The sequence below is a fragment of the Carassius auratus genome, chromosome 19, assembly GCF_003368295.1.
Source record: "Carassius auratus strain Wakin chromosome 19, ASM336829v1, whole genome shotgun sequence".
Classification (NCBI taxonomy): Eukaryota; Metazoa; Chordata; class Actinopteri; order Cypriniformes; family Cyprinidae; genus Carassius; species Carassius auratus.
This window is the reverse complement of record NC_039261.1, coordinates 27,199,075-27,221,686: the sequence shown is the minus strand read 5'-3', so window position 1 is coordinate 27,221,686 and position 22,612 is coordinate 27,199,075. Positions and strand designations below refer to the sequence as shown.

The 22,612-nt window shown below is 37.2% G+C and overlaps 2 protein-coding genes and 1 long non-coding RNA gene across 5 annotated transcripts; 1 reads left to right on the top strand and 2 right to left on the bottom strand.

Annotated features, from left to right (window-relative positions):
- Positions 1-1,113: 1,113 nt before the first annotated feature.
- On the bottom strand, positions 1,114-9,297 carry ptpn23b (protein tyrosine phosphatase, non-receptor type 23, b). Its single transcript, XM_026289878.1, has 20 exons — positions 8,712-9,297; positions 7,973-8,047; positions 7,723-7,850; positions 7,540-7,616; positions 7,399-7,448; positions 6,646-6,777; positions 6,470-6,550; positions 6,237-6,362; positions 6,100-6,147; positions 5,825-5,881; positions 5,678-5,736; positions 5,514-5,593; positions 5,278-5,392; positions 5,100-5,165; positions 4,774-4,913; positions 4,230-4,535; positions 3,960-4,114; positions 3,681-3,832; positions 3,418-3,597; positions 1,114-3,192 (listed from the first exon to the last, which is right to left on the bottom strand). The coding sequence occupies exons 1-20, from the start codon at positions 8,793-8,795 to the stop codon at positions 1,707-1,709; spliced, it is 3,597 nt and encodes a 1,198-aa protein (XP_026145663.1). The 5' UTR covers positions 8,796-9,297; the 3' UTR covers positions 1,114-1,706.
- LOC113120047 (uncharacterized) lies at positions 8,722-12,355 on the top strand. Of its 2 annotated transcripts, none has more exons than XR_003294545.1 (3): positions 8,722-8,809; positions 10,623-10,746; positions 11,598-12,355. It is a non-coding gene; the product is annotated as an uncharacterized LOC113120047 (long non-coding RNA). The 2 variants fall into 2 exon arrangements; XR_003294544.1 differs by lacking the exon at positions 8,722-8,809 and adding an exon at positions 8,894-8,998.
- A 3,425-nt stretch (positions 12,356-15,780) lies between these two features.
- LOC113120044 (39S ribosomal protein L3, mitochondrial-like) lies at positions 15,781-22,115 on the bottom strand. 2 transcript variants are annotated; one of them, XM_026289876.1, is made up of 10 exons: positions 21,897-22,115; positions 21,482-21,663; positions 21,272-21,363; positions 20,199-20,297; positions 19,353-19,452; positions 18,997-19,057; positions 17,695-17,806; positions 17,053-17,130; positions 16,611-16,688; positions 15,781-16,162 (listed from the first exon to the last, which is right to left on the bottom strand). In XM_026289876.1, exons 1-10 carry the CDS (start codon positions 21,989-21,991, stop codon positions 16,019-16,021), a joined length of 1,041 nt encoding a protein of 346 aa, XP_026145661.1. In that variant the 5' UTR covers positions 21,992-22,115; the 3' UTR covers positions 15,781-16,018. The 2 variants fall into 2 exon arrangements, with proteins under 2 accessions (XP_026145661.1, XP_026145662.1); XM_026289877.1 differs by having other exon boundaries at positions 15,789-16,162; positions 21,482-21,660; positions 21,897-22,113.
- Positions 22,116-22,612: the final 497 nt, after the last annotated feature.

The window sequence follows — 22,612 nt, the reverse complement described above, 5'->3', positions numbered from 1 at the left end:
AAAAAATAAATAAATTTGGACTCAACAAGGATCGAACACGCATTTTGAAAATGTGTCCTAAAATGTTGATATTACCAGACTTGATCAGAATTTAAGTTCAGAGTTGTATTGCACGTGCAGTGTGCATGTGAAGACTGACGGATGTATTCTAATAATCTTAACTAATACCATGTTCTCTACCAAACACTTCAATGCCAAGAGTGTTGTTATGCTCAAGCCAGAACCACCTTACAAAGAAAAACTGGGTCAGCTGCTCTCCCAGCGTTCACTCCATCAAAGCAAGTCAAAATGCACACTGTTTAAATAAAAGACCATTTTAGAGGAATAAAGGGCTCTTGAGCTCACTACTAAGACATAAAGATTTCTGACTAGCAACAAACATGTATTGTGTTATCCATTTTCATGTTTACATGCAACAAGATGCATCAATATTGTTCAATACTACATTCCAGTCACTACCCATTACACAGGGTGCACTTCCTGACCTCTTCTCCTAATCATCATCTCTGTGACGTGTTTGAGAGAGAGAGGAAAAATGTGTAACGACTTGAAGTCTCTCCAAAAGTCCTCACTCAGCATGCGCATCTGTTTTATTATTTGCAGACATTTACTGCAAGATGCATGTGTAGTAATTCTGTGGTCCTTTGTGCCTGAAGCAAATGAAGCATATTGATTTAATCGAGACCCATGCAGAAAGGAGGACATGCTCATAATTAGACAACCCTAAAATAGAACACAACCACACACTGCCATCATATGGCCATATTAGGGCAGTGGTGCTTTTAACAGCATGTTTATCGTATGATACACTATAATCTGTTATATTGGTTATATTTTGTGTGGTATATTAATATGAATTCATAAGGCAAAACTTGCATAGGCAATCTGCTGGAGAGAACACTTAAGACGAGTAAAAATTTACTTATCATAGTAGGGACTTAAAAAAAAATAAACACTGATGTGACTTAGGGAACAAACCCCAAGTACACTATGTACCTGAATGTTCCCAGATATTCCATATACATTTTGACCAAGCTTTATGTGAACAACTGCATATCCAGGTGTGTAGTGCTGATAACAAAACTCTTTATAAAGGTAGACATGTAAACACACTTTGAATTTTCAACTAGTTTAATTGGGAAATTTATGCAGCTTTTTTATTATTAAAATTGTGTTACAGTGTATACAGCGCTAAAAGATGTAAGAACTAGAATAGCTTTTGTGTCACAATATTTCTGAAATAGTAGAAAATACATCCTAACAGAGAAACAACCATAGTCAACTCTTCCTCGTCATCATAATCATCATCGTTGTCACCATCATTCTCATTACAGTGCAAACTAAAGTGCTATTTAGGAATAGAAATTCATAGAGTGAAAATAGACAATATTAGAAGATTGCATAGAATTACAGTGCAAAAGCAGTTTTCTATTTGGTTATGGTACATTTGCTAAGTCATACGGTGTAATTATAGGTACAGAGAGTAAAGCACAATTTTGTGTTAGTACTGTCCAAAAGGCAAGTATTAGTGTGTATTCAGGCATTAGATTTTGTGTTGTGACCATAAAGCATCCAAATCACCAAGATCGTCATTTTTTTGGCACCCCCTGTGGAAGGTCGTCATTTTTGTTTGTGATCTGCATGGTATCCTGACTACCATTGACTGTGTATGCACAGTTGTTTAACTTGTTTTCATGGGAATTAGTTTAGGACTGAATGCTGAGATTATCCACCTTGTTCTGGAGAGAATCCAGAATAGCAGTGGAGTCAGAACTTGGTGGTGCAGCATTTGATGTGGAAACCTGAACAGGTGATGGAGTCGGTATGAGGGTGCTGCCAAGTGAAGGTGGAACAGGAATGTCCATTACTGGGGCAACTGCTTGTCCTGATGAGGAGTAAGCCACATTTTGAGGGCCAAGTATTTGGCTTTGACCAGGCATGCACATGGGCTGTCCCCCGGGTCTATTAAAAATGGTGTTATATTGGGATGGAATGGTCTGTTGGCCGTTAGGTTGTTGGCCCATGTGTGGCCACACATTACTTTGTGGAGGAATAGCTCCTGGTTGCATTTGGAGTTGACTGAGTGGACGGGGGACATTTTGGCTCAAGGGTGCCTGTGGTAAGACATGAGACCCTGCATGTACTTGGTGGGGTGCAGGAATTTGTTGTGGTTGTGATGATGGGAAAGATGTGGGGGCATAACCCATATAAGACTGAGGCCTGTTTTGTGGAAGTTGTCCGGGGTGGAACTGATTGGAAAGAGTGGACTGAGGCTGAACTTGCCCTTGAATGAGGGCTCCCTGAGGATGGGACATTGTCTGTTGGCCTGGTGGACCAAGCTGGGGTTGGGTATGTGGATGTAATGCTGGCCGGTAACCTGAGGGAAGGCCAGACGGTTGCTGTGATTGGCCAGGCATTGGAGGCTGGACTTGACCAGGTGGAAAGGGTGGAAAGATTTGCCCAGGAAATGCACTTGGTGTGGTTGAGGGGATGCTTTGTCTAGGCTGGGTGGTAAAGTTTTGGGATGGTGCTCCCTGTATGATCTGCTGGACAGAGGAAGACTGATGCATGCCAGTCGGCATCTGCTGCCCTAGAGAGTTTGGTAAGGATACTTGCGGTTGTCCTGGTAAACCAGGCCTAATGTTATTTTGGGGAATCTGTCCCATTTGTGGAGGCACAGAATAACCCCCTGTAACAGCAGTATGCCCACCTTGCTGCCAGAGAGCTGGATTGTACCCATGAGAAGGTACCTGTGGGGTGGTCGATTGGTTAACCTGTGGATGGACAGGTGCGATGCCTCCAGCTGGTCTTACCTGGAACTGCTGTGGCGACCCAGGGATTTGCTGGGGTGCAGAGGGCTGGCCATAAGGAACCTGTGGAATATGGTGGGCAAACTGTTGCATGAGCTTTGGATCTGTATTAGGAAACTGCATGTTAGGAAACTGATTTGGTGGAAAAGGGTTTGCCCCTTGTGGCCAGCTAACAGGAGTTGCACCATGAGGAATAGGATTGGAAACTACTGGAAATCGAGGCAAATTCTGATTTGGAGGGAGACTTCGTAATTCTTGTGGGAGATCTTTAAAAGGAACAGAAGGACCTACAGACTCAAGACTGGAAGGGACAGATCGATGACCAACAACGGCCACAGGCTTTCGGGCGGCAGGTCTAGGAGGCGGTGCTTTTCCAATCTCCCTGGAGATAGTACATCAGACAAGCATATGGTGAGAAAAGTGAATAGAAATCTGACATGAAATACCTTGAGTATAGAATTGTAATAGTCTACTAGTTAATGATTTGAGCTGATAAAAAGGTTACAGACGCAAAACAAACAGAGACTACGTACAATGATGATTTACTCACATATTCGCATACAAAATTTATTCAAAATATCATATCCTTCCACCCAAGATAACTTACTTTTCCAGCAAGGCAACTCGCTCTCCCTCTCTGGTTTGGCAATAGGACTTTGTTTTGTCCAACAGGGCAGAGGTCTTCTTGTCCATATCCTGGTAAAAGTCTTTTCCCTCCTCAGCCTTCTTCATCAAGTCCTCATATGCCTCAAATGAGGCAATCAAGGCCTGCACAGTGCTGTTCCATCTTCAGGACAAAATGAGGATTAAATGCAATGCCACAGAAACAGATACTAACATTTGAAATCCAATTCAGAGACAAAAACATACTGCTGCTCTGTGAGGGTGAGTGTCTTGCGGACAGGGGCGTACTGGACATTGGCTTCTGTTAGGGCTTTCAGGATGTTATCCTGGGCAACCAAGTTTTGTTCTATATATCCCTTCAGCTGATCATATTTCTTCAACTGCTCCGCAAACAATGTCTGAAACAGGAGAAGGAAAGAGATTATCAAACTTTTAAATTGTTGCATGTCATTTGTACTTCTTTTTATTTATCTCTGTGCTGCTCTGCTTTCAAATCATTTTGAACAGTTTCAGTTGGTCATTAACCTTGAACTCGGCACGATCTGTGGTTACAAGGACTCCAGTGATGTCATCTTTATGAATAAGGTCACGAAGCTGGCTCTCCAATGAGATCCTCTGTTTTCGCATTTCATCAACTTTGCCAAGAATACTCTTCATCTTTTGCAGGGATGACATTTCATCTTAGAGGAAAGTAAAGAATTTAACAACTTTTGAATGAATTCAAACAGATAACTTTATCTTTCCTTCTTCGAAATGCATAAGTGCACATGTGCATAACACAGGAAACACTTCTACCTTGACTAAGTTCTGGCTGGGGCAGGCTCTTTCTGAGTTCCTCGATAGATCCCTGTAACAGACGAAGGTTTGGTATGTGCTGGTTCATGGCTTTGTGGAGCTCGGTGTTAGTGTTGCTGGCTGTCTGATGAGCATCTTCATATTTCTTCAACTCTTTTTGTATATCCTGAAAGACTGCAGGCCTTGTCGGCAATCCCTTCTGCCCCACTACCTCCATCAAACTCTTCTCCCCAGCCTCATCTTCCTCAAGTGCACTACGGACCTCATCCAGAGATGAACCCACATCGGTGTATACATTAGATAGTGCTGCAACACACACATAATTGGATATGATCAAATCCATCCAAAAAGAAAATCAAACAACAATAGTAGATAATAGGAATTTGTTGGGTATTCGTTCAGATGTTGTTTTATTATTGAACTGACTGATTAAAAAAAAGAAATTACTGCAAAATGTCAGAATGTACATTTATCACAATATTCATGAGTTTGTACTAATTTTAAGTGTGTGTGTGTGTGTGTGTGTGTGTGTGTTCACTCTCACCTTGCATGGCCTGAACCAGGTTCTTGACAGTGTCTGGTCGTACACTGAGAAATGCACATTTTTCCAACAGAGCGTCAGGCAGAGATTTGAATATGTCTATTTTATACACAGAGTCACTGCTTAAAGACTCCATAAATTTCCTGCACAGAGCACGATAGAAAAGAGGAAAACATTTCAGCTACTGTATAAGCCTATAGATACACATGGTAGATTTGCTTAGGGGTTAGTTCACCAAAAATAGGAAATTCTATCATTATTTGCTCATCATTCCAGGAAATCTGAAATACTTTGTTTTAAGGGTGAGTATTTGTTTTTGAGTAACTTACTCAAGGATTTGGTTTTTATCCTCTATTTTAGCCACAATGTCCCTAAGTAACCTTGCCTTCTCCTCACTAAGAGAGAGAAAAAGGGAAGAAAAAGACATAACAGTTACACACACTTTCCACATAGACTTTAAACATTAAAATAGCTTAAGTAAAGCATGTTACTGATGCACCAGCTGACCTGTACAGAGACGAGGCCTCATGAGTTGCCATGGGTACAAGTTTCGAGAAGAGGTCAGGACCAGTGACACTTTGATCAGTTAGGTTTATAGGCAGGGGTTTCACCAATGATGCACCTGCATGGCAGATGACATAAGAGTACCAAAAGAGTACAAAATAATGACTTTTATATTTATTATAATTTATCCTAATAATAATTTGTTATAGTTTTAAAAAATATTAGAGCTGTTAGTATACCTTTTACTGCAGCCAATGTGTCCAGACCAGGCACAGACTCGTGGTAAATAAAGTCATTGTCTTTCTTAGCGGAGTTATATCTGAAAAAGACAGAAAGTACAGTGAAAATTATCTCCAGATTAAAACACATAACAACAACAATAATATTACATTCAAAGTCTTACTTTCCACCAATCACATCCATTGTGAATTTCAAAGCTTCTTGTACAGATTCCGGTTGGCCCTGAAAAGTTTAATGAATAAACATGTAAACATGCTCAATAAAGAAATAGGTTGAGTGTGTCCGTGTACATGTGTTTGAGAATCTTTACCTTACTATGCTTAATTGCCTCATTAAGTTTGTCCAGGGATGACTGAAAGTAAGCGACCTATGGAGAAACAACAGGTGGCCTCACAATGTCATCAGAGAATATCACCCTCATATTCTGCAGAGATGACGCTGAAGACCTCTTTTTAAAAGTGCACCAAGTGATGATTGTATAAAGTCATATATCGCCCAGTGAAACTATTACTTGGTGCACATTCAATTGTGTCAAAACATTATGTACAAGTAAAACATGTTCAACACACACAAGCATGTACTTACTGCTTCTCCATGTTTCTGCTGTTCCTCTGACTGCTTTCCCATATGTAACTAATGACAATAAAATGATATATTGTTTATGAAAATAACCAACAAGTTTATGAAAATGCATTGATATATGGTGAGTGTAGAGGTCTCACATGTGTGATGGCACTGAAGTAGCTGATCTTCATGTTGACGAGCTTTCTCCACTCTTTCTGAATCCTTCCTGGCACACATTCAGAATTATCCAGCACCCTCAGACAATCCTTATAATAATCACACACCTGCAGTAAGACATTACATTAGTGTTGAATGTTGATAGTGGCGAGTGAGTGACAAGAGCTCTATAAAGCAAAGACCTGCTGTTGAGTTTATGTAAAGAACTTCTTACCTGAGCACAAATCTTTGCTATTAAATGACTCTTTCTGTTGTCTAGTAAGGTTTTCTCCAGGAGACATTCTTGAGCTTGTGCCTTCAGAGAGAAATATATAAAGGTTAAAGAGGTTGTTCAAATCAGGTAAGTTGGAAATTAAAATGCAGTATTTGTGTGGAAGGCTTTGCATTTACCAGCATGAGGCTGATGTTGACCGAGAGTGCCTGTTTGCTCATGTCAGAGCTGTAGCTGTGATTAAACTGGTCTCTGAGGTGAGTAAAAGCCCCGGCAGAACACTGGAAATGTGTACAGGACACTTTCATGCCCTTAACACAAGGAATAAAAGGTTAGCTTGAGAAATATCAATTACATATATTTTGTTTATTCAGTGTTTCCTAATTGTTGATTTATTGATCTGTCAAATATTTTATGACATATCAGCATTAAAAGTTATATTCATGGCCAAATAATTTAATAAAAAATATACAATACATTTGCAATATATATATATATATATATATATATATATATTTTTTTTTTTTTTTTTTTTTTATACAAAGAAACAAAAGTAAATAACGAATAAAACTATGTATAGATTTAGATTATATACAATCATTCAATTGCAGAACATTCTAATAATATTTGTTTTACCACCAAGGGAGACTTAGTATAATCACAAAGGCAATTTTTCTCCTTTCAGTAAATATAACAAACCAATGTATAGATCTTAGGTTGTAATTGACTGAATTCATATACCGTAACTTGTTTTGGATACATTTATTCCACTCGCCAATTTTGACAAAAATATAATTCAGAATTGGTTTAACATTAGATGCTGAAATTTGAAATTTTGTCATTTCCAACGTAAGTGCTTTAGCAGCTCTATCTGCCTGTTCATTTCCTAATTGCAAATGTGGCAGTGTAAATGTGTATGTGTAAATGTGTACCTCTTCAGATAGGCGGTTATCCACAGTTCCCAGCAGCGAGTGCAATGCACCTAAAATGCAGTAGAGGGATTGTTTATGAGATAATGTGCAAAAAAAGTAATGATTATTTTTGTGCTAATGCTTTGGTTGCATTTAACTCACCCAGGTTATAAAGAACACAAGCCTGTTCATAATTAATATCCTCATGTGTGACATTCCTCCCTGAAAAGCCATCAATCCTGCAAACAGAATTAAAGCAGGAAAGCTATAATGACATGTCCACCAGACATCTAGCATATCGACAGTAGCAAGTATGGTCTCATATCAAAACAAGCAAGGTTTTACCATGTCACAGGCACTGCAGCCTCCTGGCCATTATCCATTGGAACACGACTCTGCAGAAAGTGCAGCTGACCGCAGTATTTTCTAAGAGTGTTGCAGCCCTCAAAATCCCTCGGGATGTTTACCACGGTCTGAGAATGAGAGATATTATCAGATCTTCAGCAACCTTTTTAAATTGCTTGGTAAATGCAATGATATGCCACAGTGTGCAACTACATTTCCCACAATCCCACTGAACACGCCACTGACCAACCTGCCTGAGTTGCTCCAGCCTCTTGAGTGCCTCACTGTAGTTCTCTGGGTTCTCACCATAGTTTATTTGAATGTACTAGGACAAAAGAGAGTGAAAAGTTCGCTTAATATACAGTATAAAACATCACTAACATCCTAGTGTTGGCTCAATGCAGATGTGTAAAAATAAGGCTAGCAAATGTGAGGGAAGTCATTTGGTTTTCAAATGACCAGGTTGCACAAACCATAAGCTTACAAGCACAAATACCATCAGAAAAAAAATTATCCATTTCGAAATAACTGTAACTGAAAGGTCCTTTAAGAAAAAAAAGCAATTTGAAAACGTGTTAAAAATGTCTGCTATTTGCAAAAGACGTCACGACAGATCTGAGTCATTCTTGTTATGCAGTATTATACAGGAAAGATTAACTGACCTCTTTAAAGATAAATCATATTACACACTTAAAGCGCGGACAGTTATTGCGCAATATTCCATAAGTTTCCTTATGATTTAATTAGGCAAGATATTTAAAACCAAACATGTTTTGTTGAGAATTCTGTCTTAACTGCTAAACGTTTTAGAGTTGTTGTTTTTAAATCATTCCACCCTGTTAACCTTTTGTAAACTTGTACGTTACAGAAACACTTCCTTAAATCAAAACACAGACAAACTACCAATTTTAAAGATTTCAGAGCTAAAGGGGTAGTACATAACAGGAAGTGTAACATGTATCGGTGTTGTGTAACAGGCTGGATCTCACCTGTCTGACGGTGGGACTGAACTGAAACTCTCCCGCTTCCTTCAGCTCCAGCCAAATCATTGGCATCCTGGGAACGGCCTCCATTTTGCCACTGCGAAGTAAGTTACTACTGTTTCAGCTTAACACACGTTTTCAACGTTTTCATACAAACTGTTTTTAAATCTCCGAAAAGGTGAAGCTATTTATGTCTCGATTTGCTAAGAAAACTTGATGTCCCGATCTGCCTGACTCTACCTTTGACTCTTCCTCACAACAACAAATACGCCACCGGAAATACGTCACCATAGGTACGTCGTCATACGTAAGCGTTTTAAAGATTATCTTTATTACTTTGTTTGTTACTAAATTGGTTGATAACACTTGCTATATCACTACAGACTTTCGCCTCTTGGGCTTGTAACTTCGGTAGAGAGGGAAGTGGAACCACGTCCCGCACACACTCCCGCAGAGAATCAATCGCAAACACAAACATCTGACCCTTTTTTAAATTAGCCTGACTATTTTTCGTATACGAGGCTTGTGTTAAAATAAGGTACAACTTCCATTCTCTTTCTGAAGATCCCGAAAAAGTCCGTTGGCGCTTCAGTTCGCTCAAAGAAGCTGTCAATCTCAGCTGTCAATCATCCTGACGTCACACTTAAGCATCACATGACTAACTAAAACAAAACTTACTTTAAAAACGAACATCCTAACTTACATCAGCGTTATACAATCTACATCAAATTATATAAACCTTGTTTTAAAACAAAGTCTGTCTCGGGGTTTATGACCACTCGTGATTTGTGTCCACTAGGAGTCAGCAGTGCGTCAGTTTTCGTCAGGTTTTTGTGTGTGTGTGTGTGTGTGTGTGTGTGTGTGTGTGATAAGGCTGAATTATTATTAACCATAACAGCGCTTTATGAAGTTAAGAAACCCCTCACAATGAAAACAAGACGACAAATAGCCTAGAACATTAAGAATGTTTTTGTTTAATATACTGTACGTTGTCTGCTGTCGATATAACTGTACTCCCAAATACTGATCTTTCGATAAAAGCTGGTAGAAAGATATTTAAAAATGTTAGCTAAAAATGCTTTAAGTGTCGAATTTAAAAGGTAGACCATAGGAAATATTCCCTTCCTTTCCTCTATAGGTCTATATGTTCATCTCTCCTGTAGATAAAGACGTTGTGATCAGAGCTCCATAGCTCAAGATACACACATAATGCAGCAGTACACAGAGAAAGCAAGGCCATAGGGAATCATGACTCTCTCTATCACACATACTTTTAATAGCTTCCTTACACATGGCTGGTCCTGGGCCTTTGTTGCTCAGATCTTTTGTCCTGAGTCTTTCCCCTTACAGCTGCTAAATGACTTATTTTCAGAGTAGAGAATTGTCACTTGGTACATGTGAGTGTACCTTATATTTAAGCTTGTGCGATAGATGGTTTATATAGCAGATATACTTTACCAGATGGGGACTTTATTGGGGATGTCAGTGGTTAGGCTATAAAAGAAGAAGATCTAACCTTAAGGCAGGTTACACATTTATTATTTGTTTTTTAAACATACTTTTTAATTTGTATAAAATATCTTTAATTTATATTTCATTTTGTACATTTACTTAATTATTATTATTATTATTATTATTTTTTTTAATTTGCTACTGGAGAATTTGGAGCTTTCAGTAAGTGTTGATATGTTAAAGAACTGATCTTCTTTGAAGTTTACTGATGCTTGGACCTGAAAATTAATCATGTAGCAATGTCACACACGATGCATCTGGAAGATCTGTTTGGAGAACAAGGTGTCTCACTCTTCAAGTCCTTGTTTCTCCAGAGGTGTCTAGAGCACTGGCACTCTGTATCGATTGTTTAACATCCCACAGTCTTTTCTGAGTGTGAAGTCTCCTTTCCTCCCTCTTCTGCAGGGTGGGGTGCTAATCTGTCTGCATGCAGCGCCATGACATTTACCCAGGAATTATGGGAACATAATAAACTCTTAATCAAAGAGGCAATGACTTCTGCACAGAATGGAGAGAGATGCATCCGAGTGTAAGTAATTGCAAGAGAGATATAACAAATCGAAACTGGATAAATATACTTTCACTTTAGAGTGTAACTATTTATGATATATTCATAACTACAGTAATTTACATCTCCTGTCTATGAGACATGACTAGTCCATCAGCACTCCTTTCTGTCCTACATTTATGATGATAAATTTATTTTATTTTGATTGCCTATAACTTTTTGTTCCAGCATTATTATCATTAAGTAAAACTAAAACGATTATTATTATTTATTTGTTACATATTTATTAAGACAGAAAGCTGAGATAACATCTAAATGTAAGATCAATAACTTAAGTTAGATAACATTTCTACAATCACTAAATGGAAATAAAATAAAGAAAAAAATAAATCTGAAAAAGAACGAAATAGTAATATTTAATAAACTAGATCTAATAAAAATGATTAAAAAAATGACATTACTAAAAACTTACTAAATCAGTACTAAAACTGAAAGTATAAAAGACTAGTTCAAAATATTCATACAAACTATAATAGTAAATATAATATTACTAATATAATATCTTGTTTTATGTCTACCGTGGCTTGTATTTTTAGTTTTTGTAAAGGCAAGAATGACATCCATTTGTAAAACAAAACTAATATAAAGACTGTTTAAATGATGCAAGCCTCTTGAAATCAGACCTTTAATACAAATGACATAAGCGAAAAGATCACTTCACAATTAGAAATACCAAGGGATATTTAATGTAAAATATTCAGACGCTTAGAGGTGACAGTCCAAAAAAAGTGTATCTATTTTAATGAGTTGAAATCATTTGCCAATAATTAATAAGATGTTAATATTTTATATCTCATCACTCATAAATCCAGCTGGGTCCTGCCTCTGACTAACCAATGACTGACAGCCAGCAGTCTCTCTGCCGTAACCATGGTGACACCTGGTCTCTCATGGACTCAACACTTGGAGACTTTAATTGGAGTTTACTGAACTGAATCAGAGTTCCTAGAATTAGAGTGGCTTGAATAGATGATAAATTTAAAGAGAGAATGAGAGAGGAAAATAAAAGATTTGAATGGGTTTACAAGGCAAGAAAGTTTGAGTGTGTGTTTAATGGCCACAGAAGAGGATAATGGAAAACCTGAGGTCATGAGTGTTGTCATGGCGATAATGATGGAGGGAAAAGATCAAAAGATATCTGGCATGGTGGTGTGGCATTCTGCGCTCGTGATGATTGGTTGATTGTGCATTGTAATATCTGCTGGTTTGTCACGGCAAACACATTCGTTAATATTTAAAGATGATAATGTGCCAAAGCAGTGAGCAGTGCATGCTGGGTAACACAGAAAGCATGGGCCACAGGGCTTCTCCTGGTTTGAGGTGGCAGGCAGCGCTGGATTAAACCCCCTCCATTCCTTCCAGATCTTTCTTTCCTTCTGTAAACTGTTGTTTAGTTATATCTGGATTTTGGTTTGCTATGCAAATTGTACAGTGGCCCAGTAGTGCACAATAAAATCTCCACAAGACAACAAAATCTTCACCACACAACAGAATTAGCACAACACACAGAAACAAGCCACAGAAACAAAATAAGCACAACACATTGAAATTAACACAACACACAGAAACAAGCAAAACACAATTAAATTAGAACAACACAATAAAAACAAGCCACAAAAACAAAATAAGCACAACACACAGAAACAAGCCACAACAACAAAATTAACACAACATTGAAATTAGCACAACACAAACCACGACCAGGTCAGCTCCAGAGAAGCTGCTTGCAAAGGTCACCTTCTTCTTCACACAGTGAACATACTTCAGATGAGATTGCAGGGTAACTTAATATGTTCATCGTTAGGTAACACATTTACTGGATTTTATTAAAATATATAATTTAATATGAATGAATTAACTCAAGTCATTTAGATCCAGGGACCCCTAGGAGGTCACAAGAAACATTCAAGAGTAAAACAACAGAAAATTTATTTTATTAGTAGGAAATACAACTCAAAAGGACACTTGCTGGCTGCTTTATTTCAACGTCTACTCCAAACCATCCATTATAAAAATAACTTCAAGTATTTAAACAAATATTCTGATCATAAATTAGTACAAATTAGTGAGAAGAGTTTAAATTAAGACACTTGTTTGGGGTCAGTACAATTTTTCTGTTTTTGAAAGAAGTCTCTTATGTTTTACCATTTAAAATATCTGTTTTCTATTTCAATATATATACAAATCTTGAATTTTCAGAACCCATTACTCCTGTCTTCAGTGTCACATGATCCTTCAGAAATAATTCTGGAGGATTTGGTGCTCAATAAACATTTCTTATCATCATATTATAGAAATATGACATAACATTACATAAAATTTGTTTGAAAAAGAGATCTTTTGCAAGATAAATCTCTTCACTGTCTCTTTTGATCAATTTAACGCTTACAAGCTAAAAAAAAAAAAGCATTATTATAAGATTTATTTTACCTCCAAACACTTATAATAATAATAATAACAAACACACAATAATAAAATGTTTGTTGTTGTTTGATACAATGAAAGTAAATAGTATCTGATGTTGCTTTGGACCCACTGACTTTTTATTATATGGTCAAAAAACAACTGAAAATGGCTTCAAAATTTATTCCAGAGAAGAAATGAACTTTTTGGACAGGTTTGGAAGATCATGAGGGTGAGTACTTGACAGGATTTTGATTTTGGGTGAACTATCCCTTCACCAACTATCCCTTAATGTGCCATCTTGTGCCAATGATGAGCTCCACAGCAATCTTACTGACATGGACACAAGTGTGCCTCCTTGGTTTGTATGTCTCTCATCCACATTTGGCATACAGTAGGTGTGTGTGTGTGTGTTTGTAGATGAGGGTTGCTGTGCTAAGCAGGTGTGGTTACAGGAGGGGGTGTGACTGCTGACTGTGAGGTTCAGTGGAGTGATCAAGAGCAATTTGGGGGCGGAAATCTGGAGGGACAGGATGTGTGTGTGTTCAGAGGTTTAGATTTTTTAGATAGGCAAGACTACGCTTTCACTGGGGTACACACACACACACACACACACACGCCGCTACACACTTTGCGAGGCCACAGATGTGCCATGGTTGGGGGGTAGAGCCAGAAAATCAGTGGTTAAACAATGTGTTTGGTTGCACACGTGTGTGTGAGTACAAGCGAGTGTCTCTTAAGCTTGATAAGACAGTCTTTAGTGCAGTGCTGACATCAGGGAGTTCACTCATGCGACGATGGTAGCCTACTGAGATTAAAAAAACTCTTTGCATTATGCATGTGTGCAGACAGCCCGAAAACATTACTAGGTCAGGCATCTGACACGTGTTTATGTGGGTTTGTGAGGATTTATATGGGTTAAATCTTGATCCACCGCTTTGTAAGAGCAGTTTGGCATCAAGACCCTCGAAATGGTAAAGCACACATATAGTCTTTCTGACTGGTTGAACAAATCAGCGTCATTATGTGTGTCACATTTTATAAAACACAAAATGTTATAAATAGAAAAGATGTGCATGTTGGCCATTTAGTTGTCTAAGAAATCCATGCTGAAAGTTGTGAATTTTGATGGGGAAAACTAACAACAGAGCAAAAGGGAAGAAATTAGGACTAAAATGTAGGCTAATGCACAGTGTGCACGGCAATGTAGTGTCTGCAAACTGTAGTGCAAACTGTCGGCAGAAGAAGGTTTTCTGACTGAATAATACATGAACACAATATGTGACAGCTCTGTTATTATGCATGAGACTCGCAGAGCTTGTTAACTTTAAAAAGCACAACTGTTGCCCTCAGACACTCCAGGGCTAATGACTTTGAAACGGTTGAAATGTTGTTGAAATTACAGTGAACTGGCAGCTGAGGTTTCCACTGTTTTATTTACCACGTGAAATGCAGTGGCTGTGTCTCATGCATTACATTAATTTTGGTGATCGTATTTAATATTTTATAAAACTAAGGATAATAATAATTACCATCCTACATATAGGTTCAGGTTTCAGGTAAACTAGGGACATTCATGAGATGACCCTGCATTTAAGCGATACATGTAATTTAATGGAAAACACACTTCACTTCAGGACAAATTGTTATTACTATGAGGCAAAAGATGAATAGGAAGGAGAGAAGACGCCATACAAAGTACATACAAAGTGTTTATGTGACCTTTCTTCAGTGTGGTAAGTCTGTGTGTAAAAGCAGGGCTTGAGGGCTTTGGACTCTAATGTAGCCACTCCATCCACACACACACTCACGTTCTTCATCATTCAGTGAGCTTTAACTCATGCAACATTAATGCCTTGATTTATTCCCCTCACTTAGAGAGAGAGGGAGAAATGTCAACCATTGTCAGCATCTATTCATCCTTCCGTCTCCACCTCCTCCTCCAGCTCTCTTCTCTAATGCACGGAGGTCAGCAAAGTGTGTCCCATCAGGGTATCCTTACAGAGTTTTGCTGTCAGCTTGATGTATTTGCAACTTTACATCCATCAGGCAGATTGTCAAATAAGTCCAGGAATGCTGAGACCACTTAAACATTAAAAAATAAGTTAAACTAATGATGTTTAGCAATAAGTTGAGCAGGTGAGTTTTAGAAAAATACCACGAGAGTGGATTTCTCACATTTATGTTTTGGGGACATGTCTTTTCAAGATACATAATAAAAAATTACCTGTTTTTTCTTTATTTTCCAAACTCTGTGCCTCTAGTTATTTTATTATTAATATTTAAGGTAATTATTATTTCATGTTAAAATGAATATATAAACAATAAAATTGTTACATTATTTTATAAATGTAATTTAATACAATTGTATACATCAAATACAATTTATTTTATCAAATTAACAACATTGTATTCAGTAATTTCAGATCTATAGACATACACATAAAATATTATATAATACATATATGTATTACTTCTACATTTATCCTATAGATTTAGTTTATATTAATTTTATATGTAACAAAGTAATTACTCTCCTAATGCTTCAATGCATTGCATTATCGCTCCAGCATATGAAAATAAACACAGAAATGATATCAAACAGGTTTTATTGTTTAAATACACAAGCTTTTGAGACTTCGAAATGATTCAGTTGTAATCCAGAAGTATGACTTTTACGCTCCACCTGATCCTGCATTTAAGGGTTTACTTGACACTTAAGTCTTTCAGCGCAGCAATGCTGAATCCACTCGATGGAAGACCCTGATCAAGGGTCACGTCAAGCCCAATGTCTTTTACTAGCGTGAGCAAGAATCGTGGGGTCACAAGCTCATTCAGCCATGGGCTCCCCGAACTGGAACATGTCCTGATCGTAAAGGTCTTCAGGGATCTCTTCATCTCCATCAGCAAAGAACGTGGGGAACGGCGGGTTCTTGTTGTTCTCCAACCGAGTGGGCAGAATCGAGTCCCTGACCTGATCGAGCAAATGTAAGCACTACATTTAAACAACTGGAGAAAAATGCACTCGACTAGATATTATAAAGTCATCTGTTCTTGAATGAAGTCAGTCTTTGAGAGAGTTTAACTTTCGGTTGAGTGTGTAATGTAAATAAACTTTACGAGACGAAATGCTGAGCACATGTGATTGATTCACTGATGCACTCTAGAGACACACTCTGCGCATTGATAAAGATGAATCAGTCAGCACGAGTGTGCCCTGGTGTGCCAAGGTCAGTGCTTGTGCTTGCATGGACAGTACAGTACGCAACTCTTTTTTTTAGCTGAACACTGCTGAAAGTGAAGACATATGCAGAAAAGATAAAAGCAGATCCTTCACCTTCAAAAAAACATTCTACCTGAGGACAAGTGCGTTTGACTTCGCACACTTCAGAGTTTGTGTGAGTGCGTGCGAGGCGTTTTACCTTAACAAGACAGTTGCGGTGACCCGGGACAGAACCGTTGACGTAGAGGATGTTATACCTGGTGTTGACCCTCCATACCTGCCAGAGAAAAGACCTTAGTGAAACTACAAATACTCACAAAGGATTTTTCTCACTGGGTGACTTTTCAGTAGGTGTCTCCTGAGACCTAGATATATTAAGGTAGAGCTGAGCTTTGAAATTGAGCTTACCGTGTATTTTGATGTGTAATAAATTAATTCAGTTTGTACTTGTCATACTACACAAAATATACAACAAAAAAATGTTTATGCCACCCAATATCTGCAATGCAGCATGATGTGAACTGCACAGTGCAGTGCAGAGCAGAAGTATAAGCAGAAAATGTGTATATATGTAACATATGTATATAAATTATTAATTTATATACAGGTTTCATAATGATTGTGCATTTCGGTAGGTGTACCTTCAAGCCATGAGTGGTGTCGTAAATGTTTCCCATCCTGCCTGGCATCTTTTTTCCTTTAAAAACTTTTGCTGGGTCCTGAGAGCAAGGAGACAAGTTACTTTACTCGTTCATTAACAATTCACAGAGCATGCTGAGGTCACGCTAAACTCTCCTGACAGTCCCAGCTACCCAGAACGACTGACGTGAAACCTCTCAGAGAGGAAAGTGCTTCGATATCTGAAAATATACAGTGTGGGGGAAATCCTGTGTTCCTGAGAAGAAATGCAATCAGTTCCTAGCATCTCTGTAGGAGAATTTTAAATCTGGATCAAACAGGAAATTACTATGCTACTATTCAAGTTTAAAATCATTTTTGTTTTTGTTTTTATAAACTCAATGTTAAAATCGAAACAAAAACAGTAATATTATAAAAACTGTGAAATATTATTACAGTTCAAAATGTTTAGTTTATGATTTCAAATATGGATGGTCTTTAGTGACACATGATCCATCAGAAATCATTCTAATATTCTGATTTGGTGCGGTTTATATATGAACAAACATGTATCAGGCATCTCTGGAAAAACCCCACAGGAATCACACTGCAAAGCCCACTAGCATGAAGTGATACTCTATAAGTATAGAAATGACAACACTCACCCCTCCGGGCCCCAGAGAGCCTGGCCTCCTGTGTGTTTTAGTTTGTCCATGGGAAGCTGGCTGACCTTTGAACCCCCAGCGCTTCATCACTCCCTGAAAACCTTTGCCAATTCTACAATAAAAAGATCAATAAACAGCTTTATTACAGCAAAGATGTAAACAGAACATTAAATAATCATACACTGTGTAACAACATTAGAGTTGGATGAAGCTGGAGACAGGCGGGATGTCGGGCGTGAAACAGGGCTGATATGACTCTATGAAGTTCTGTGAAGCAAGGCTCTTTTCATTTAAGGTGATGGGTCTCATTTCTTTCAATGTTAAAATACTTTCTCTTATCACAGTTTAATATGCAGAGACAAACAGTCATTTGTAAATTCACCCAAAATACTGTGTCGCCATCAAATCATTGCTCTGTTTGTTTGACACTGGATCAACCAGCGGTTTGAGTTTGACGTGGGGCAATCCATGTGTCTGACCAATTGTAGGCATTCAGGAAACCTGTTTGAAAACAATCATTATTTTTGCAATTCAGTTTGGCGACACAAGTGGCACATTTATTGAAAATGCACAGATGCACACACTTTAAAGTATTTTAGAATATGATTCCTTTTCTATTATTCTTATAGGGGAATTCCAAGGACTCACTCCATTAGATTCACACATTCATTATTTGATGAAGAGATGAGGCCCTTCAACAAAGATAAAAGGAACGAATGATATTAGGCACCCCCATTTGGGACAGTAGGATGCATCCCTTCTGATGACCAAAATATCAGTCAATCAAGCTTTTTGTCAGCATAATAAATGCATCTCCCTTCATCCCATTTATGTCAGAAAAAAAATGTTTTAAAACCAATCTCAGAATGAGGGGAAAGAATATTATCTAGTGTTGATTAAATTCTCAGCTCATAAGCAGGGCTGCACGATGCAGGCTTACTCATAAGATTGTGAAACTTCATAAACGGTTACTGTTACTAAATAGAAATTAAAAAGATAAGGATAGATTTATACACTCCCTGTCTTCCACTGGTCAAACAGATGGAGAATCCAGACCCATCGTTTGAGCCAGTGTTGTTATGTCAGGCTGGTTAAACAAGGAGCAATATTTTGAAACATTGTGTTTAAAATGTGAATGAACCTACAAATGGGTTATTACATTTTTAGTAGTCTTTGCATATTAAGCTGGAATATAAGAATTTAACATGAAGAAAAGCACAGTAATCATTTTTTAAATTATACATTTGTATTCATTTAAAATAATTTTTTATATTTTCACTTTAAAACATGTACTTGACTCACGTTTTCGCTGTAACATCCACATATTGTCCTGGACGAAAATGAGCTGCATAGAGAGGAGTGCCTAGACAAAAAAATTACATTAAAAAAATATATAAAATAATAATAATAATACAAAACACAGAAAGAAAGCACATAAAAAACAACAACAAGAAAAACAATATAGAAAATAGTAAAAATAAATTAATAAATAATAAAAAAATACAAATAAAAACAATTAATTACAAGAAAAAACAAAAAAATAAAACACACACACAAGCACAAACATACACACATACACAACAAAAAGGTTTTATTTACTCAAACATGTAATTTAAGGGATACAGCTGAAATGACTTAATTCTTTTTCTGACAGTAACCTGGTTTGATGACAGCGTTGTCTGACACACAAAATGTGGTGAGTTTCTGTTTGGGAGGAACTCCTGCATTCCTGAAAACCTCTAAATATCCCTCTGGCCTCTGTAAGAAAGACAGATTTACTTTCAGTTACTTCAATTGATTTACTAACTTCTATAATCCTACAAAAGGAGAAAAGGAGAATACATTAAAGCCAAACTGCTCTGCTGTGGTTTGGGAGTTGATTGACTGGCTCTGGAGAGACTGAAGGCTCAGACTGAAGGTCAGGACAATTGACAATTATACTTCAAGCAGCACTTTGTGGCAGCTGTCAAATATAGAAAGATGACACACAAATGTATGCACCAGCTTACTGCCAAAAAGGAAAAAAAATAGGACACTGACCTAAGTTTTTTTTTTCCACTACAAACTCAATAGAACAGTTTAATTCAGATGTTTTTTTTTTTAAATTCTCCCTTCTATCATTCTCACATCTATCACTAGTCTTTTTGTCCTAGCACATATAGAGAAAGACAAGTCAGACAGAGGAGCAAGAGAAAAATACAATGAGAAAAGTTGTACAAAGGACAAAAATCCTGGTTTCCAATTTGATTGGAAAACGTGTGCACGCACACACACACACAAGTGACCTCTACATCTACTGAGAGCTCAGTAATTTCTCTCCAGGAGCTCTTCAGGTCTTATTATACTCCCTTTCCAAAGAAGCAGTAAAGCTGTAGTCTATTATCCTGTTCTACCACAGAGAGGTCAAGGGCTGCCAGAAAGGTGAAGAAACAAGGGTTCGTTATGAGGGGGAAAACGTGCATGAACAAGAACAAGCCTTAATTTGAAAAACATTAAAGACTCACATGAAACGGAGAGACGTTTTTTCCACCCACAATCAGAGCCGCTGTGCGCCCATCATACTCTTCCCTGGAGAGATGTTTCACGACATGACAGTCCTGTACCTGAGAGAGATTTGGGTTTGTTAATGTCATATTTGACTGAGATGCCATGGGAAGACCAGCTTCCTTGAACAAGCTAGGGAAAAGTATCATGCTCAGGGACACTATGTTTAACTGTGTTTCCATACCTCAGCAGCACAATATAACAGACCAGATTAAATGTCTTTATCACTAATGCATCAATTCAGTACAATCTGGAGACTGTGGTGAGATGTAGAGTAGTCCCATGTTAAACATGCCCTACTGGGCAATGTCATTAAAGAAGCACAATATTGTTCTTAAATTATTATTAATATTATGTGGCATTCGAAGTGACTATCAATTTATTAATTAAAATGTAAATATATAAATCACTCTGTGTGTGTATATAGTTTTATTTTTATTAATGTTTTAAAATACAGTTCAATATTAGTGATATACATCAATATTAGCATCAAATATTTTACCAAAATTAAATTTAGCCAATAAACCAAAATGTGATTATTTAATGACCAATTAATTACTCCGTAAAATGTAATAATCAACACTCCAACAACTCCAATTTTCAATTTTCAAAGCATCACTCTTTAACAAAATAATAATAAAATCTAAAATAAAAATAAAAATCTACATTTATATAAAAAAAATCTAAATATAAAAATAAACAAAAAAAATTTATAAAATTATTTTAAATGCACCATTTACCAATCAAATTAAAAATGAAATTTGAGAATTAACCTCAGAGGAACAACTAACAAAATAAACTCAATGAAAGTTCAGCTGAATTTAAAGACTGCCAGAGATAATTTGGATAAGTCACAGCATCCACAACACTGTCTTTTTATTTTTCAATTTATTTACAGTTTTTAAAATATATATATATATATATATATATATATATATATATATATATATATATATATATATATACACAGCTTAAATGAAAGTGCTGTCATCTCCACCTCTGAATTAAAGTGATGATCTTATATCCTCTTTACCTGTAGCATGGTCACTACGTGTCTCTCTCCAGATTTGGTCCACACAGGCATCATTCCGAGTTTAACAGCCACAAGACCGACTCTCCGGCTCCCTGAGCAGATGCAGATTACAAATCAGTACTACCATTAAAACTGAAGTAGTTATCACGAGCACAAGCACGCTGCCTCTTGTAGATCTGGAGTGGAAATGGTTCTGATGGTGTGACCCACCTTCCACCCACTCGTGTCTGGGCCAGGGCTCATCCTTGAGGGGGCTGAGTTTGTCTGTGGTCTGTTGTTTATATTCCTGGGTAATGGCCTTCTTCAGAAAGGAAGCATTATCTTCAGTGAGGTGCTCATCCCACCATGTGTTCGTCCGATGCTTTCTTATACACTGAATGACAGGAGCTCTGCTGAAGACCCAGAAAACAGAGGAATGATGGGAACTGCCATGCTTTTTACATAAATATCACGTATAAAGAAAAAAAGTTGATAATGTGACACTACATAAAGTTGTTATACGTAACGCTACTGAATAATTCGCCTAAATAATAAGATTGGCTGTATTTATGTTAGATTTACATGATCTTGAATTAAAGATTACATTATTTTATGACGTTAATATTCCGTTTTTAACAGCAAATACCTCTGCAGCGCTGCTCCAGCTCGACAAACGGTTACTGGCGCTATTCTGAGCAAACCATCAGTAAGTTTAATGAACCTACACGCCAGTGCTGTCATCTTTGTTATTTACAATTATCATACAACACAACTTTAGCCCGACCGCATCATTGTACCAGACATGACAGTCTCGTGTTTGTCCTGCCGTAAAATGACATTCCTTCCACTTCCGGTGTTACACGGAAACACGGTCGCTGGTGTCTGTCGCTTCAAAATATTGTTCCTTTAAATTATTAAGCATCTCTAAGGATTTTTATAGTGTGTTATAAACTATTAGCTACCTAAGATCTCAGTAATGTGTTGTTATTTTTGCTGAGTGCAAAATATTTGTCTGGGTTATTGGTCCCAACCCTAACCCTAACACTTAAATAAACTGCTTCTCACAATGAAAGGTCGGTTGATATTGTTTTAAATTGTACCACTATGGAAATAAATAAATAACGTCTTTGTATAATTTTTTTTTAAAAATATTAACCTGTTCAGATTAATATTTACATAGCGATTTGCACAGGTTTCTTAGACTGGTTAACTATTTCCAAGCACTCTCAAAACTAATTATTATGTTACCCAGTGACATGTTGCAACATGTTCCTAACAAAACAATATAATCAAAATATGTTCTTTGCAGACATTCAATCTTCATGTGTGATAATATGTAGAATGCATTTGGTGAATCTCCTC

Bases quoted from the DNA above. Each gene is read 5' to 3' on its own strand.
- LOC113120044 (XM_026289876.1), bottom strand. From the start codon at position 21,991: ATGACAGCACTGGCGTGTAGGTTCATTAAACTTACTGATGGTTTGCTC. The intron at 17,807-18,996 runs GTGAGTCAAGTA...TTTTTATTGTAG, and splicing joins GTGGATGTTACAGCGAAAAC to AATTGGCAAAGGTTTTCAGG. The intron at 16,163-16,610 runs GTAAAACGCCTC...TTGCTCGATCAG, and splicing joins ACCGCAACTGTCTTGTTAAG to GTCAGGGACTCGATTCTGCC.
- ptpn23b (XM_026289878.1), bottom strand. From the start codon at position 8,795: ATGGAGGCCGTTCCCAGGATGCCAATGATTTGGCTGGAGCTGAAGGAA. The intron at 5,594-5,677 runs GTAAGACTTTGA...TGTCTTTTTCAG, and splicing joins ATGGATGTGATTGGTGGAAA to ATATAACTCCGCTAAGAAAG. The intron at 3,193-3,417 runs GTAAGTTATCTT...TACTATCTCCAG, and splicing joins CGAGTTGCCTTGCTGGAAAA to GGAGATTGGAAAAGCACCGC.